The 16,710-nt window shown below is 40.0% G+C and overlaps 1 protein-coding gene and 1 pseudogene across 1 annotated transcript; both read left to right on the top strand.

The window, feature by feature from the left end:
* The first annotated feature begins 1,590 nt into the window (after positions 1–1,590).
* Positions 1,591–6,700, top strand: LOC133019823 (solute carrier family 22 member 4-like; annotated as a pseudogene).
* Positions 6,701–8,521: 1,821 nt separating this feature from the next.
* alg5 (ALG5 dolichyl-phosphate beta-glucosyltransferase) lies at positions 8,522–12,640 on the top strand. The gene is made up of 10 exons (XM_061085439.1): positions 8,522–8,848; positions 9,272–9,440; positions 10,324–10,370; positions 10,579–10,647; positions 10,772–10,864; positions 10,964–11,077; positions 11,188–11,247; positions 11,334–11,485; positions 11,611–11,696; positions 12,067–12,640. The coding sequence occupies exons 1-10, from the start codon at positions 8,786–8,788 to the stop codon at positions 12,180–12,182; spliced, it is 969 nt and encodes a 322-aa protein (XP_060941422.1). The 5' UTR covers positions 8,522–8,785; the 3' UTR covers positions 12,183–12,640.
* The last annotated feature ends 4,070 nt before the right edge of the window (positions 12,641–16,710 follow it).

Genomic DNA, 16,710 nt, shown 5'->3' with positions numbered 1-16,710 from the left:
GATTTCTGATCCCCGAGCCGAGGCGCAGATAGTTTTGAGAGTGTGTACACAGGGCAAAATACTTGAAATCATTTAAGTTTGCCATCACTGATGTAGTAAAGCAAAATGTAACTGTGGAAGCTCTGATGCTGCGGCAGGGTTTATAATGTATTATTTTTCAAATATATGTGAATATGCCAACAAAGGAAATAATCAGTCCACAGCCGAGGTTATAGCTAAACTGTCAAAAATGTGTTAATGTTTAAAAAAATAAAAAAATAAAAAAATAAGGCAAATTGGAAAGCAGAGCAAAAGTGTCCTGTTAGTTAAATCAGATCCACGGTGATGAACAGCCAAAACAAGGTGCCTGGACCGAAGCCATGTTTTGCTCCAGAATGCCAGCTGGAGTCACAGGCAATGGAAAAGAACAGAGTTACAGTTTTTCGTGTCTTTTTCTGCGCTCATGTGTGAGTGGACTGATTGTGAATGGTCAGTTGCTGGGTCATTTTCCCCACAAAGTTAAAAAGGTTATGACAAATGAAATGAGAGGAGATTGTAGAAACTAGAGCAGATGAAGCCTTATCCAAAAATATCAGTGATGTTCCTGATGGATGCTGATGAATTAATGTACAAAAGTTTCATAAGAAAACACGATGATAAAATTAACAAAGACTGTTTTTTCACAAATCTACAAGATTAATGTGCTAAACAGGAAGTAAAGTTTGAATGTGTATGTGCTGACATCCCTGTATGTGAGTGAGTATTCTTTTGAGGAATTTGCTACTGATAGCTGAAGTGATCACATCAGATAATGTGCGATATGCTTTAGGGAATCAATGAAATGTGATTTAGGAATGCAAACTTAAGGTTTAACTGTCCAATAGGATGCAAACACCTACATGTAACATAGAGAGTGACAGGTATTCTAGCCATTCATGGATGATATGCTGTTAGAATGGGTGACACAGGGTGAGGAAGATATACTGGGTTGCTGTGGGAAACATCTTCAGACTTGGCGGCTGGCAATTGCTTGTGTTACTCTGTTGACGTTTGTATATTGTTCAACCCTCTGGTCTCATTGATGCATCAAGTCTACATTAAACTCTTTTGCAAGAGACATCAGCTGCTGCCTGAGTTCTCCTTTCACCAGCTTCCATAACACTTCCATAACGGTAATTATCATAGAAATTATCTTTCTGCAGTAATAAAAGTCCCCTCGAACATCACTTGACGACAAAGACAGACCTCACAGACTGTTTTATCTGCTGGGAAATGATTAACTCCCTTTACAAGGGTTCCTCGAATGTTTCCTGGATAACTGTATATTCTGTATATTATACCCGTCACTTGAGCTTGATAGTAAACATTTAAATCAAAATAATGTACATATTGAGGCAATGTGTTGCACGACGAAGAAATTGCATGTCACCATTACTTGTATTTTTGCTCTTGTTTTTTTTTTTGTAAGTAACTGAGTAACTCCCAAGATCAGGTGAACCCGCCATAAAATCTTCCACCGAGCAGCAGGACATTCTCTCTCTAGTACTAACAAAGTATCTGTGTGTCTTCCTTCCTTCCGTGTTTCTAAATATCAAAGATATTGTTGAGATAATGGGAAACTCAAAAATCAGGGACTATGACAGCATCACATCTTTTCTTGGATCTTGGGTTCTTTCCAGCTGAGGATTTTTCTGGCCCTGGCCATCAGCATCCTCCCGAATGGTTTTATCGGTGGCTATATAGTATTTGTGGGTGATACCCCACCTCACGAGTGCTATATCCCCCAGGACTACGGCATCAGTGAGATGTGGAGAAATGTGACAATCCCACTGGAAACAGTCAATGGCATCGAGAAGCGTAGCTCCTGCTCCAGGCTCAACCTGGACCTAGTCAGGAACTTCTCCCAGAATGAACTTATTCCAAATGTGGATGTTAACGTGAGTGAAGTTCCTCTGGAAAGTTGTTTGAACGGGTGGACATACAGCAACCAAATCTACCAATCCACCATCGTCACAGAGGTGAGCAGGAAAGTCATGAAATGGTATTTAGTCACGTTTTTTGTAACTATTCAGGAGGGTCATAGTTAATGTGATCTGTATCTTACAGTTTGACCTGTGCAATAATCACTATAATCTATCAGCATTTTAAGCAAATTGGGGGAAAAAGTCATCACAAAGAGTAATTGGCAATAATCAAAAGCGTGAGACAGGAGACTTTGAATTAATAGAAACATACGTATGTGTAAGGTCCAAACCAAACCAGCTAAGATAACAAAAATGCTTGAGTTACGTGAGGACAAAGCCGGGTCAAAGGCCAAACTTGTAATCATTATATCACTCACACACACCTCGTCCCGTTTGCCATTGTGAACCAATACTTTAAACAGTGTTCTCACATGAAATAGTTCAAAAACTAAAAGAAAAATAGTTTCAATTAAATTACTGACACCAGTCACTTGAATTTAGTTACGTTACATTAATAGCAGCTTTGTAAGTTTAAACTGCAGAGTTTATTGAATGATTTAATTATGTGTAATCAGTACAATAAAGCTAAGCATCATCACAGATGCTAGTTCATAACAGGAGATGCTTTGTTTCTGGATATTTACAACCAAAACTGTCAACCATGAAGGTATATCTGTAGCAAAGTAAACTGACCAGCATGAAAATTGAATAAAAGATAATCCTAGGGATGTTTTCATTCATCTAAATTGTATGAATTGTGGTATTCAAATATATTAAATATATAATTTTGTTTACTACCTGGAATGATTTTAGAGGTTCAGTGTGTTAAATTTAGTGAAATCTAGTGGTGAAGTTGCATGTTGCAGCTGAATACACAACCAAAAGGTCTAAAGTTTGTCCAGTTTGGACTACTGTAAAAAGCATCTGTAGCATCGCTCCAGATGTAAATATGAAGTAGTTAAATATAAAGGGCTCATTCTAGGGTTAAAACAAACCCACAAGTGGTACGACTTAGATGAAACACACTAGTGAAAATATCACTAGGATTATTTTATAGTACATTTCTGCTAATAGATCCCTTTCACCTCAATCTCACACACTGAACCTTTTCGTTGGAAATTTCACAAAAATAACTCACTAGACTATTATCAGTTCTTAAATTTTGAAACCTTATGACCATAATGACTATATACTGCTGCGTTGGTTACTGTAATCAGTATTTCTTAGATGTGGGAGGAAACAAAGTACATTTACTTTGTTCCTGTATGTTAATGGGTCTTAGCCTAGCTGAGATGTTAGAGGGGAACTCGTTATTTTCAAATACTTTTCATAGCCTGTACTTTAATAATTTTTTAATTTTCTACTTGAGAAAAGAATGTGTGTACTTTTGCCACCTCTGGTTACTCATTGCACTGATGGATTTTGCAGTGGGACTTGGTTTGTGACAATGCATACAAAGTGCCACTGACCACCTCCATCAATTACGTCGGTGTGCTGTTGGGGGCATTAATCTCAGGCCAGATGTCTGACAGGTCTGTACACTGATTTCTTTTATCATTGTTTCCATTACTTATACTGTTTCTTCTAACAATCTGCTTCATGCCTACTCAGGTATGGAAGGAAGCCTGCGCTCTTTTTCATGATGATCCTTCAAACTTTGGCGATCACGGCCCAGATATTCTCCCCGAGCTGGGAGGTCTTCACATTTCTGTTTTTCTTGGTGGGTGCCGGGGGATTTTCCAACTACATCATTGGATTTGTGCTGGGTATGTTTTCCATTAAGGATGCAATGTTTGGTTACTGCTTAATGCGTCGGGTGACTTTTTGACAAATTCTCCTTTCATTTATCACAACTACAGGAATAGAAATTCTAAGCCCAAAAGCGCGAGTGGTCTTCTGCTCCCTTGGGGTTTTCATGGCCTCGGCTGTGGGTTACATGGCAATGCCCGGGGTGGCTTACTTCCTCCGTGAATGGTGGATGCTGTTGATTCCCATGGCGGCCAGCGGCCTGATCTACATCCCTCTGTGGTGGTGAGAATAATAAGAAATGATCTTCTCACACAGCAGCCTTTGCATTCCTTGGTATTGTCCTTCAGTTCATAACTCAGGTGTGAGGGTGTAAAACCCTTCATCAGTCAATAGAATCAATCAGTTTATTTACTTCAACTCTCCAGGCTTGTTCCAGAGTCTCCTCGCTGGCTGCTCTCTCAGGGACGCATGAAGGAGGCCGAGGCCATTCTGAGACGTGCTGCCACAGAAAACCACATCGAGGCTCCACAAGACATCTTTACACAAGCTGAGGTCGGTTCATCAGCAAGTTTAAAAAATTTCAATGTTTTTGGGTTGTCCATCCCATTCTCGAAAAGGGTATTTCTTCAAATTTGGTACAAATTTTCACTTGCACTTAATGATTAGCTGATTTGATGTTGGTAGCCAAAGGTCAAAGGCCAAGGTCACAGTGTTCTCACAAACAGTGTTTATTTTTCCTGAAAATTATATCTTAAGATCAGCTCAAGGTTGAAGACCTTGTTTAGGTACAAACATTCACTTTGACTCAGAGATCAACTGATATGTATATAGAAATATGTAGAAATGTGTAGACAGAAACTGCACTTGTTGGCAGAGGCCCAACATTGTGGTAATTGTAGTTAGTTTTAATATTTCATATTAAAACTAACTACAATCGAGATCTGGAGAAAATGTGTACCACGTGATCTCTAGGCTCAGTGTTGCTTTTCAGGTTTTCTTGTATTGTTAGGTAACTTATTTTACAACCTAATGTCTAAACTGTCTGTATGAATATGAAGAATCCAACTATATGGTACTGTACTATGTCTTTGTGTGGCAGGGCTCATGTTTCATCTGTGGATTGGAACCTTCTAATCTAGGGTTAAATTGTTGCAACCATTTCTTCTTGTTTTTTCCCAGACTGACAACGCACTTGCCATGAAAGAAAAGAAATACAACATTTTAGACATCTGGAGGAACTGCAACTTGTTCTCCATCACATTAATTTGCTCACTCCTGTGGTATGTCAACAGTTTCCTCACATGACATGAAACCATAGACTGTATATAAAGATGGACGACATGACCGCTCCCCAAAGGTGAACCCAAATCATTTATGTTCCTGTTCTTTATGTCTCTGCAGGGTCATCATCACCCTCAGTTACTACGCTTTAATCCTCAACACGTCCAACCTGCATGGAGACCCTTACCTAAACTGCTTCTTGTCTGCAGTGACTGAGGTGCCAGCTTACCTCATCGCTTTATTACTGCTGCAGCACTGCTCCAGGCACATCTGCCAGTCGTCTTCACTCTTCCTCGGGGGCGCGATGATCCTCTGCGTTCAGCTCGTCCCGCTTGGTAACGCTTAAATCTGTAGGCACAAGGGTGACAAGTCAAACTGTACAAGCAGCTCACATAAATATGTTGATAAATAAATTAACACAATGATGGATATGCTAAGACATTTAAATGGAACTCAGTAAAGCACATAATTATAGTTAAAAGTACTCTGTGATGGGGTAAAGGGTCAATGTATTACATTTAATACAGTAACAGATATTTCAGTCAAAACTTCCAATAACTGTGATAGCTTTTAGCCTTCACATTGCCATCAAAAGGGCCAATGCCACTAGCATAGATAGTCTGCAAGCCACTCATTCGATATTTTCTCTTTGCTGTAGTTAAAGTTGTCACTCTTTTGTTTCCTCAGAATTACCAATTGTGGCTGTGATCCTCGAGATGCTTGGGAAGTTTGGCATCACGTGTGCATTTTGTGTCGTGTACGCTGTCTCGTCAGAGCTCTTCCCCACAGTCATAAGAAACACAGCAATGGGGTGTTGCTCCATGTCTGCTCGGATTGGAACCATCTTGTCTCCCTTTATTATTTACCTGGGTACGTGCAGGTCGTTTCCGATTGTTGGCACCAATGATTCATATTTCTGGAGAATAGAGCTGCTGTGATCAGTCTGAATCTGAATCAGAATGACAAACATTCTCCGGTTCGAGCTTCTCACATGTTTACTCGTGCATGCCAGTAAATTCTCTATTCTAAGACAAGTTACCACAGTAAGAAATGTCCTGTTTCCTGCTTTAATCTGCAAAAAAAATGATAAAGTCTTTTTTTCCTCACCAATCATCATCAAACAGATATTTCACCTATTGTCAATTTTTCATTTGTATTTCCTCTGCCTTCCTCGTGGTTATTCTTTTCCTCTCTATGTAGGACAATACTTCAGGGCACTGCCGTACATATTGATGGGGGTTCTCGCCATCTCTGGTGCCGTCTTGTGTCTCCTGCTGCCTGAGACTTTTGGGAAGACGTTACCAGAGACCATAACACAAATGCAGCCAGTATGGAGGTGAGTGCCCTCAGTGAACATGCTGGACTGATCCCAGTGTTGCAACATTACTGCACAGAAGGAACCGATGCAAAGGTCACAGTCTTATGTTTGCTTCAGCTTACAGTTTAACAAGTAGCTTGTAAGTCTCTCTTTAAACTGTTTTTTAAATGTTTTCATAAAAGTGCAATGAATATGAATTAATGAGGAGTTAATCGCTGATTACGCTTTTAATGTGCAGAGTTGTTTAATGTTTACGAGGTAAACTGCAGTTGTCCCATGACCTTTGATGTCACTCTTACTGTAACCATTATCATCTCAATGTTCAAACAGGAGGAGAGGGAAAAACCAGAAGGAAGCTGAACATGGAGAGAGCACCGCTGAAAATCAGATTAAAGAATCCAAGTTTTAATGACTTATCTTCTTTTTTATATTTATAATGTGTTTATTTGACTCTAACTAGACACCATGGGGTTGTACTACGAAGCAGGATTTGTTCTTATCCTGGTAACTTCAGGTTTACCTCAATTACCTAACTGTGTTTCTTTTAGCCTTGATAAAGTGTTTATACTTCTGTCAGTTCCGAAGATGGTCAGTGGTCAATTTCAGTAAACCCCGCCCCCTTTATGTGCACCAACCAATTATCAAGAGAAGGAAAACCTGGGTTGACTTGTTGGGTTGATAATTACAATCACATTTGTTCGTCAGACAGATAACTGAAACCTATCCTAGGTGTGTTGAACTCGCTTTGTGATACAGGCACAAGGTGACACATTTTATGAAATCTTGTTGTTTTTGTTTGGTCATGTGTCTTTGTATTAGAGACTAGGCATGGTTTAAAAAGACTTGCACTTCTTTTTATTTTTAGACTGTTTTTCAGTTCGTTCGTTTAAGTGTCTGCATTTTTGCCTAGATAAAAATAACTTTGAAAAAAGAAAAATAAAGTGAACATTGTGAGTTAAACATTGATTGCAATGCCGTTCATTCATGTTTTAGAAATGTCTCATTAACACTTGAATCCTATAAAGTATTTTAAAGGATGTGATGATGTTGTAAAATTTCTGATTATAAATGATTTCTAAATAATCAATCAATCAATCAATCAAGTTTTATTTGTATAGCCCACATTCACAAATAACAATTCGTCTCATGGGGCTTTAACATTGTGTGACATCCTCTGTCCTTAACCCTCAACAAGAGTAAGGAAAAACTACTAAAAACCCTTTTCACAGGTAAAAATATGTAGAAACCTCAGAGAGAGCCACATGTGAGGGATCCCTCTCTCAGGACGGACAGAAGTGCAATAGATGTCAGGTGTAAGAAAACATCATCAGGATTTTTAGCAGCATCCATTAGGCTAAACATTTTTCAATACTATGTGTCAGGCAGTCCCGCTGCAATCACAGTCTCTGGCCAGCAGCAAGACCACGATCCAGCATCAGGATGGGATCCACTATAATCCACAGTCATTGTCCACCGCCGCCAGTTAGAATCCATTATCAGCTGCCGCCTCGGTCGTGGTCCCTCATCATCCGATGCCAACGCGACAAAGGATCCTCCATTACAACGACGATCAGCTGGCACGATACAGAATCCACCGAACTGGATCCACCATTGCGACCTCCGACACGCGATCCACAATCATAATCCATGGTGCGGCCACAGCTGTGGCCCTGCATCCGCGGGCGCTAAGGCACAGAAACTCCGGGAAAAGATCAGGATCAAAATAATCAGGATAGATTTGGTTTTTATATGATACTTAACCATCTCTGAGGTTTATACATCCATCACTGACTTTAATTTAGTCGTTGTGCTCACACGATAAATGACAGGGCACAATCATCTAGCCCAAGGCAATCTTTTCATTATTCTTATTATTCTTATTATTCTTATTATTTTTATTATTCTCCTTCATCTTCTTCTTCTTCTTCTTCTTCTTCTTCTTCTTCTTCTTCTTCTTCTTCTTCTTCTTCTTCTTCTTCTTCTTCTTCTTCTTCTTAATATTATTATTATTATTATTATTATTATTATTATTATTATTATTATTATTATTATTATTAATTATATACAAAGCCCAATTCCTGTGTTCTCAAGCAAACAATTCTGTCTCAGGTTCAGTTTGTATATAAATAATAATAATATTCCTTGCGGTTGTTCCACCCCTGGCCTCTAGGGGTCAGTGTCGGTTTCCCTTCAGGTCTCTTCCGTCAAACTGATGATGTGTCGAAGAGAACGTGTCACTTCCTGTCCACCGCTGTGTTGAGCTGTGATTGGGGAGCTGAGTTTACGGATGTGGCTGCAGACTAATGGAGCCACGAAGCTTCTTATTCACTGTTTACACCATTTAAACAACCTGTTCAGTTCCTGGTTCTTCGTGTGACCCGGGAAGTCGGAGCTCATCCGGCCTGACACGAAGCTCCGCGGGGGGGGGGGGAGACGAGCTAGCTTCCGGGCTAGGTGGCTGTGTCGTCAGTGGCTGCCGGACAACTTCTGGAAAATGGATTGCCTCTGTGATATAGTTCAAGCTTTGGTCGCAATAGCAGCTCTGTGTGTCATTGTGGTGAGTTGTCATAGTGTAGTGTTCATGTTGTGTTGTCAGAGATCTGTCCTGCTTGGTTTGGTGTCTGTAGTGTGAAGCAGGGCTGGTTTCCAACTCTGGTTCTTCCTCCATGTTATAAATCCTTTAACAATGTATTTCACTGAGGTAAAAGGCGTTTTATTTATCTTATATTTGCCCTTAATTTAACGAGCCTACATCTTCCTCTTTGCGTACGAGGATTTAAAAAGTAGCTGTTATCAACTGAGGAAATCATCATTAGAGTTCACTCAAAGGTGGAAAACCAAATTGTTTAGCCAAGTAAAACATCCCATTATTCATAACACACTTGTCCAGAAAAGCCGGATTCTCTTCCTCTTGTCTGCAGAAATGACACCTGTTTCACCTGCAGGCAGAGGTAACATGAGTGGCTCTCTCTCTTTCCAGGTGCTCATTGTCGCGCACGCCACGGCCGAGATGGTGAGACTGACACGCCACGAGAAGGAGAAGTACTTCCTGACCGCCTCAGGAGAGAAGGAGCCATTCCCCAGCTTGCACGACCCCCATTCCAGGGAGCTGTCGGTGGTGGTCCCGGCCTACAACGAGGAGCTCCGCAGTGAGTGACCCAGTTCAGACTTGGTAACATCCGTCCTGAGTGATCCGATCACATGTGGTCAACACTAAGTCCAGGTCTGAATGCCTGCAGATGTGTCCTGAGATCCGATGACAAACAACAAACATTCAAAGGTTCTGAGACCCGTGTGGCATCAGGCTTTTTGCTCTGTGAAAGCAAATTCGTCCTTTGCCTCACATGAAATTCAGCCTCCTCAGATGACTTCCTCTGACCTGCTACGCTTTCACAATGAATTTGTACTTTTACTCCTCCTGGTGGTCATATATTGATCTGCTTGTGGCCACCACCACAATATCAACACTGATCATCACCATATCAAACCATGATTGATAGAAATTGGTAAAATATTACTGTATAGCTGCACGAGAGTCATCAGGCCTCTTGACTCCTCTCTCTACCTCTCGCTCACTCCCAAGACACCAACACACATAAAAGCTTTGTCAACGGATACATCTGTAAACTCAGACATTTATTAATTTGCACATACTTAACGCTGTCGTCTTGTGATATGATCTCTCAGGATGAATGTTAATGCTACAGGGTCAGACTGACATGAGTCACTAAAGTCCCATCAGCTTTTGACTTGGATGTGTGGATACAGGAAACTGTTGTATGATTTCATTGTAGTTGCATTACACTTATTTACAGGATACAAACTGTTTAAAATATAAGACATATAAGTCTGTGTTTCAAGCAATTAATAGTTTTGGATCTGAAATTCGTTGGCAACATTCAAAAAGTGAGAAATGCTCAGTTTACTTTGTGTTGAACTGATGAATGTCAAATATTCATTGTTCTACATGATTCAACATGAACCTGCAGTAGGTTATAGACACTAATGTGGTTTAACTGTGTGTCATGACAGTGCCTGTGATGCTGGATGAAGCTATGGACTACTTGGAAAACAGACAGGTAAGTGCTCAGCTTCGAAAGGCAAGTCCTTACAATAACTTTGCTGTAGTTTGATCATTTATTATAATTTTTACTGATCAGAGCAAATCAGTTCTATCATCCTCTGAAAGGCAGAACATAGAAAATATTCAGGTTAGATCTGTTATTCCTAAAAACGGTCAGCAGGTGGCAGCATTCAACTGAAAATGTGCCTGTTTCCTTCCTGCAGAAACAAAACCCATCCTTTACCTATGAGGTCATTGTGGTGGACGATGGCAGCAAAGACAAAACCACAGAGGTAATACCTTTTTTTGTGGGACAATCTGTTTCCATTAACTTTATATGTGCTCAGTGCTAAACATTTCAAAGTGGATGTGGTGGAGATTTGTGTTGAAATGTACTCTGGTGTGTTGTCTTGCCAGGTTGCTTTGCGGTACTCTAAGAAGCACGGTGCAGATAAAGTGCGAGTCCTGACGCTGGTGACTAACCGGGGGAAAGGAGGAGCTGTGCGAATGGTTTGTCTGACAGCACAAAAAAACATTAGTCAGGAGACTGAGAGTGTATTTTGTCTAGATTTTTACCCACATTTATTTCTGACCCTGTCTCATCTAAAGGGAACAATGAGCTCCAGGGGCGAAATCATTCTGATGGCAGATGCTGACGGAGCCACTAAGTTCTCTGAAATTGACAAAGTGGAGGCAGGACTTAAAGACATTGAGCCTAAACCAGTGAGTCTGAATCCAGTCCTTGTTGTATAACATCAGACCGATATCAAACAGATATTTGAATATTTGGCAGTTAGTGTGTAACCTTTCTATAATTCAATCCTTATATTTAGGAAAACATGGGGATTTCCTGTGGTTCCAGAGCTCACCTGGAGAAAGATTCTGTAGCTGAGGTAATTATCTTGCCTGGAGTCTGAAGAGTATTGTAGAGTATTGTGTGTTAAACCATGAAGTAACCACTGTTTGGTCCTTGCCACAGCGATCAACGTTTCGTACATTCCTCATGTACGGCTTTCACTTCCTGGTGTGGTTCCTCTGTGTGAGAGGCATCAAGGACACACAGTGCGGCTTCAAGCTGTTCACTCGGGAGGCTGCACTCAAGACCTTCTCTTCCCTCCATGTAGAGCGATGGTAAGGCGTCGTGCTCCACGGTGGAGTTTTCAGTAATGACATCAATACAAAGTCTGCAAAAAAACATGGATTTTAAAAGCAACTTTTAAACATCTGTACACTTCTTTCTCCATATCTTCTCCCAGGGCTTTTGATGTGGAGCTCCTGTACATCGCCCAGTGTTTTAAAATCCCCACAGCTGAGGTAGCGGTCATCTGGACCGAAATAGAAGGTAGGTTTTTCATGGAATATGCGGTCATGGATCCTCCCAGTGGGCCACCTTTCTGTGGTTCTATAAATATCTCTGTAGGGTTTGTGTACACGCCTGTGATCGACTGATAACTTCTAGTTACTCCTCTATTAGAAATTGTAGTTGATACCTGCTGATCCTTGTAGTTTGTCATCTTGTTTTTGTCCTTGTCTGTTTTGGTTTCTATTTTTTGACTTTGACAGATTTAGAGGGCTACTGTTGCATGCTTGCCTTATTGCTGGAGTGATTACGTATTTGCTGATGACAGAATCAGTATTAGATGTCAGCAAATTGGTCTATTTCCATCATCTGTCCCTCTAACAGCATCATGTATGTGTGTTTCCTCCACCAGGATCCAAGCTGGTCCCGTTCTGGAGCTGGCTGCAGATGGGTCGAGACCTGATTTTCATCCGCATGCGCTACTTCACCGGAGCCTGGAAACTGGAGTCGCCTCGTAAGACTGACTAGCCAATCAGAAGAGGCCCTGGTATCCCAGAGACAGCCTTTGATAGGGCCATCAAACCCTTTGGATGAGGTGGGATAAACAACTGTGTCAGTTTGCCACAGTCTTCTCCTTTCCAAAAGCCACAGGAGGGGAAGTGAAGACACAGCTGTTGGTTTCCTCGTGGTCCTGCCTTTATTTTGTATAATCTGATATCGGCTTGTGATGGCCCCTGTTACACGCACACTTCTGTGGCCGCGGCTCACAGAATGTTCGTATGAATGAAACCGTGTACTATGTTACTTAATGTTTATCTTGTGGCCAATCATGTGTGAGTGACAAGAACTTGTAGGAAATGTGGAGGATCTGATAATCAGTGCGTCATGATTCTGATTAGACTGAATGTTGTTACTGTTTGTGAGATTGTCAAATGGGAGGGGTGGCATGGATGATTTTAACAGAAATAAAAACAAAATATGAATTATTTATGCTTTTGAAAGTCTTTCTTAACCAAAGTAGTGGCAAAAATTAAAAGTATTTAATGATTTCATATTCTCAAATTCCTTTTGCTTTTATTAACTGTCGATGCTTTAAAATAATTTGGACTATTGGTCTTAATAGTGAAAATCAATTAGTTGCAGCTATATTATTAACAGTTAACTAATTAGTTTTATAATTATGAATAAAAAAGTTCACTTCTTTAGCTTCTATGAGATTTGCTGAGAGGATTTTGTGTCGAAGAGTAACAACAGCAAATAAAAGACCTGAGGGTCTCCCCATCACTCACAGGACACAACTCGTGACCCTGTATCATCTTGTATATCAGTCAAATCATAATGTGGCAGGAAGCAAAAACGGACGAGTTTAAACCTGTTGACCAAACCTAAAGTCTGCTGCGGAGATCTTCTTACAAAGAAAAAGTTACTTGTTTGTAATAATCAATAACCCATCGAACAAATGTGATGCTGACTTTTATACTACGTGAAACATTCTCATGCCATTTGAAAGGTTTTGTATGATGTGTTTTCACCCGCTTTGCACCCCCCCTTCCTCCTGTTTGTTTAAACTTTCTTGATACTTCCTGGATATTTTAACAGATGCACCTTTATCTTAAGTACAGAGGCTGACAATACATACTTGCTTCTATCTCAGGTCACTGTTTCTCAGTCTGGGGGTCTAGAGGGTCTTTATCAGGCACTTGACAGGGAATACTCAGGTTTTTTCAATATTATTAGAGAAAATCTCCAATGTTTAACTCTTATTTTATTTGGTTTGAACTCGACTTAACAGCAGAATTCAGCATGACTGTATTAGAAGTACAGTGGGCTGAGTTATCAGTTTGGCTTGACATGAAAGAAAGCAGCAAACCCCTGGATTACTTTATTAATCACCAGAATCATCCCTTTTTTCCTGTCTTGGAAAATGTCCAGCAAGTTTTTTTTTTTGCGGTGGCAGTAAATGAAGTTCTTCATGGGGCTGTTTTTCATAAGACTACAGACTTGTTTGAGCTGGTGATGCCTCCGGGGCCTCTCGGAGCCTCCTGGAGCCCCAGGGAGAGCATCCTGTTTGTGCTCTGGGACCAGACAAGACACACAGGCGCTGGATCATGATCCGGCTCCGGTTTCCTGTCGCGTTTCAAAATGCAACACATTTGAAATGTTGTTTTTTTGTATATCATTGATCAGATAAGGGGAAGGAAATGAATGGAATGTCATTCATGGAGATTAGTTTCACTTTGGAACTTATGCGTGATGCCACAGTTTTTTTCATTTTTATTCAATGAAACATTTATTAATCAGACTTTTATAAAAGCATGACTTTATTTTATTGTCACCTCCATAAATCTATCTTAACTCATGGATAATCATGAGTCTATAAACATGAATCATGAAAGATGTTGTGCAGGTGACAATAAAATTAATTAATCATTGACATTTATATCAGGCTTTTATTTACTTTAGTTATATTGTATTTTATTTGCTACACTCACTCCACTTCCAAAGAGTGAAAATGAACATGGTCAGTGTTTTGCCCTGGGACCTTCACCGAGGCACCAGACCCGCTTGGCTCCGGTGGACCGTCCCCACCTCCCAGGACACCCCGACATGGTGCGTGTGTAGCCCGGGTTAGATCCACCTGGTGGCCCGGGAGGTTCCAGCCCTGATCCCCAGAGTGGTTTCACTCTGGGCTCGGAGTATTGTTACGTTCCGCAGCAGTTGCTGTAAACTGTGAAAATGTCAAACTTGTAGACTCACTGTCGCCAGCCGGGGCTTGCGTCATTAACTGGACCAGTCACGGCACTCCCAATAAAAGGATCGTATCCATCCGCAATGAGAAGAGACGTCTGTGTGCCTCCCAACAATAGATCATGAAATCACTCTGAGGTTTATTTAAGAGGAATAGAAATGTGTTTGTGTGTGTGTGTGTGTGTGTTTGTGTTTCAGGTTATGATCGAGTTCAGGAGGAAGACTGAGGATCCTTCCTCCTCCAGGAGACTCTACTTTCACAGGCTGCAGGTGTAGAGGCTGTGCATGTGGAGGCGTGCACACAAAACAGGTTAACTACTTATTGAATGACAGGTTCCAGGTAGAAATCCCTCATTATATACAACTGAACATGCTATTATAGACTGTAGATCATATTGATTATTGACTAATTAAGCTTCCAGCATCTATAATCCTGGCTATATTAAACTCCCAGGAGAAAGAGACAACTAATTCAATGTGTGCATCCATCTTGTTAATCCTTATCAGTGTTGTATCATCTGTATATGCATGAAAAACCTGATTTAAATAATGTGATGAAGAAATAGTCTGGAAGGAAGATGAACAGGTGGGAGTGGTTTCCCTCCTCACCTCAGTTAGTTAGTGCCAGTAAATAAATGTGTATACAACGAGGTTGGAGGAAACTATGGTTTAATCCTGAGAAGGTGCATGGCACAGGTGGCGCGCACATGCACACGCACGCGTGCACGCCCCTGCCGCTGGATCAGAAAATCCCTGAAACCCTGGTGAAGTTCCAGGAGTGGGGGGGGGGGGCGGAGGGATCTCTTGTGCAGGCGCTGCGGCTCCAGCCAAGCTGACGCCGCCGCGGCTGTGTGGCTCCGCTCGATCTGCAGGAGGAGCGGCGTCTCCGGCCCGCAGACCTGCGTCAAGGGCCCGCACAGCACCGCAGAGACACCGGAACACTGCGGGACTCCGCCTTCACAATAAAGATAGATAGATTACTTTATTCATCCCCGAAGGGTAATTAAGTCGTCATAGCAACCGGTATATTTGAATACAATAAAATATAATACAATAGAATAAAATAAAAAATATTGAGGTAGAAAGAATAAAAACAGAAACACAAGATAAATAGGTAGATAAGGTGCAGTGGCAAGATGATGGTAATAGTACTGATGATATGATGGTAATGTTATTGTTAGACAGTATATAAAAAAAGTACAGTATATATAGTATATAATATAACATAATATATATTTATATATGATATTAATTATACCAATATAATAGCAGTATATAGTAATAATGGCAGCAACAGTATATATAATAATAATAGTAATATAATAATAATAATTATAACATGTACACATGTATAAATATGTGTATATAGACTTATATATACAAAGAATATACAGAGAGTATGAAATAATATATGATATATAGTAGAGGTATAAATATAAGTATTTGACTATACAATAGATAATATAATATACTATGAGTGTAAGAATATGTAGACAGAGTGTGCAAAAGACAATATTATTGTTTAAAATGATATATAATATCAATATGGTTTATATTAACACATATCACATATGATATGAAGTACGTGTATATGGAGCGGAGTGTTGTACAGGGTACACAGTGCAAGGTAAAGGCAAAGATAATGATGCTCAGTGACTTGTTGAGCTGAGCTGGGAGTGATGCATCGCCAATTTAAAATGTGAGCATTTGTCAAAGTTCACTGGTTTGCTTTGCTAATTTATTACTTCTTCTTATATTTGTTTTTGTCCTTTTTATCTTTGTCTTTGTTTTTTTCAGCATGATCGAAATAAATTGCGAACATAAACCAAATTTGTACTTTTTCTTTGATAAATAAATTGTAAAATGTATAAGTAAAAACAGTAACAGTAGAAATTACTTCAAATCACATCTTAATCTATTCTGAAGATGCAACGTTTCAAAAAAGGAAAACCTCCATATGTGGAGCTCGTAAATATATGTTCTTGTATCACATAATATTCATAAACTAATTGGAAACTGACGTAAATTTGACCACATGAGTTTTTAAATGTTAAACCACAGTTAAATGTAAGACTAATTGATTCACAGCACATTCTGTCTATTAATTGTTACACCCATTTTAAAAGAAATTCAGTTTTGATAACAAATGAACACGTATGATCAGTTGACACCATGCATCACATTTTCTTTCTTTTTAAACTTTACTTTGTTATTTTTTCCTTATTATTATTCGTCTTATTATTATTTTGTTTACTTTTTCATATTTTAGCTTCTTTAACCCCGCTTTTATTTCGAAATCTGCTACCGG

The sequence above is a fragment of the Limanda limanda genome, chromosome 14, assembly GCF_963576545.1.
Source record: "Limanda limanda chromosome 14, fLimLim1.1, whole genome shotgun sequence".
NCBI lineage: Eukaryota > Metazoa > Chordata > Actinopteri > Pleuronectiformes > Pleuronectidae > Limanda > Limanda limanda.
The sequence above is the reverse complement of the archived record's forward strand: the minus strand, read 5'-3'. Positions and strand labels throughout refer to the sequence as shown.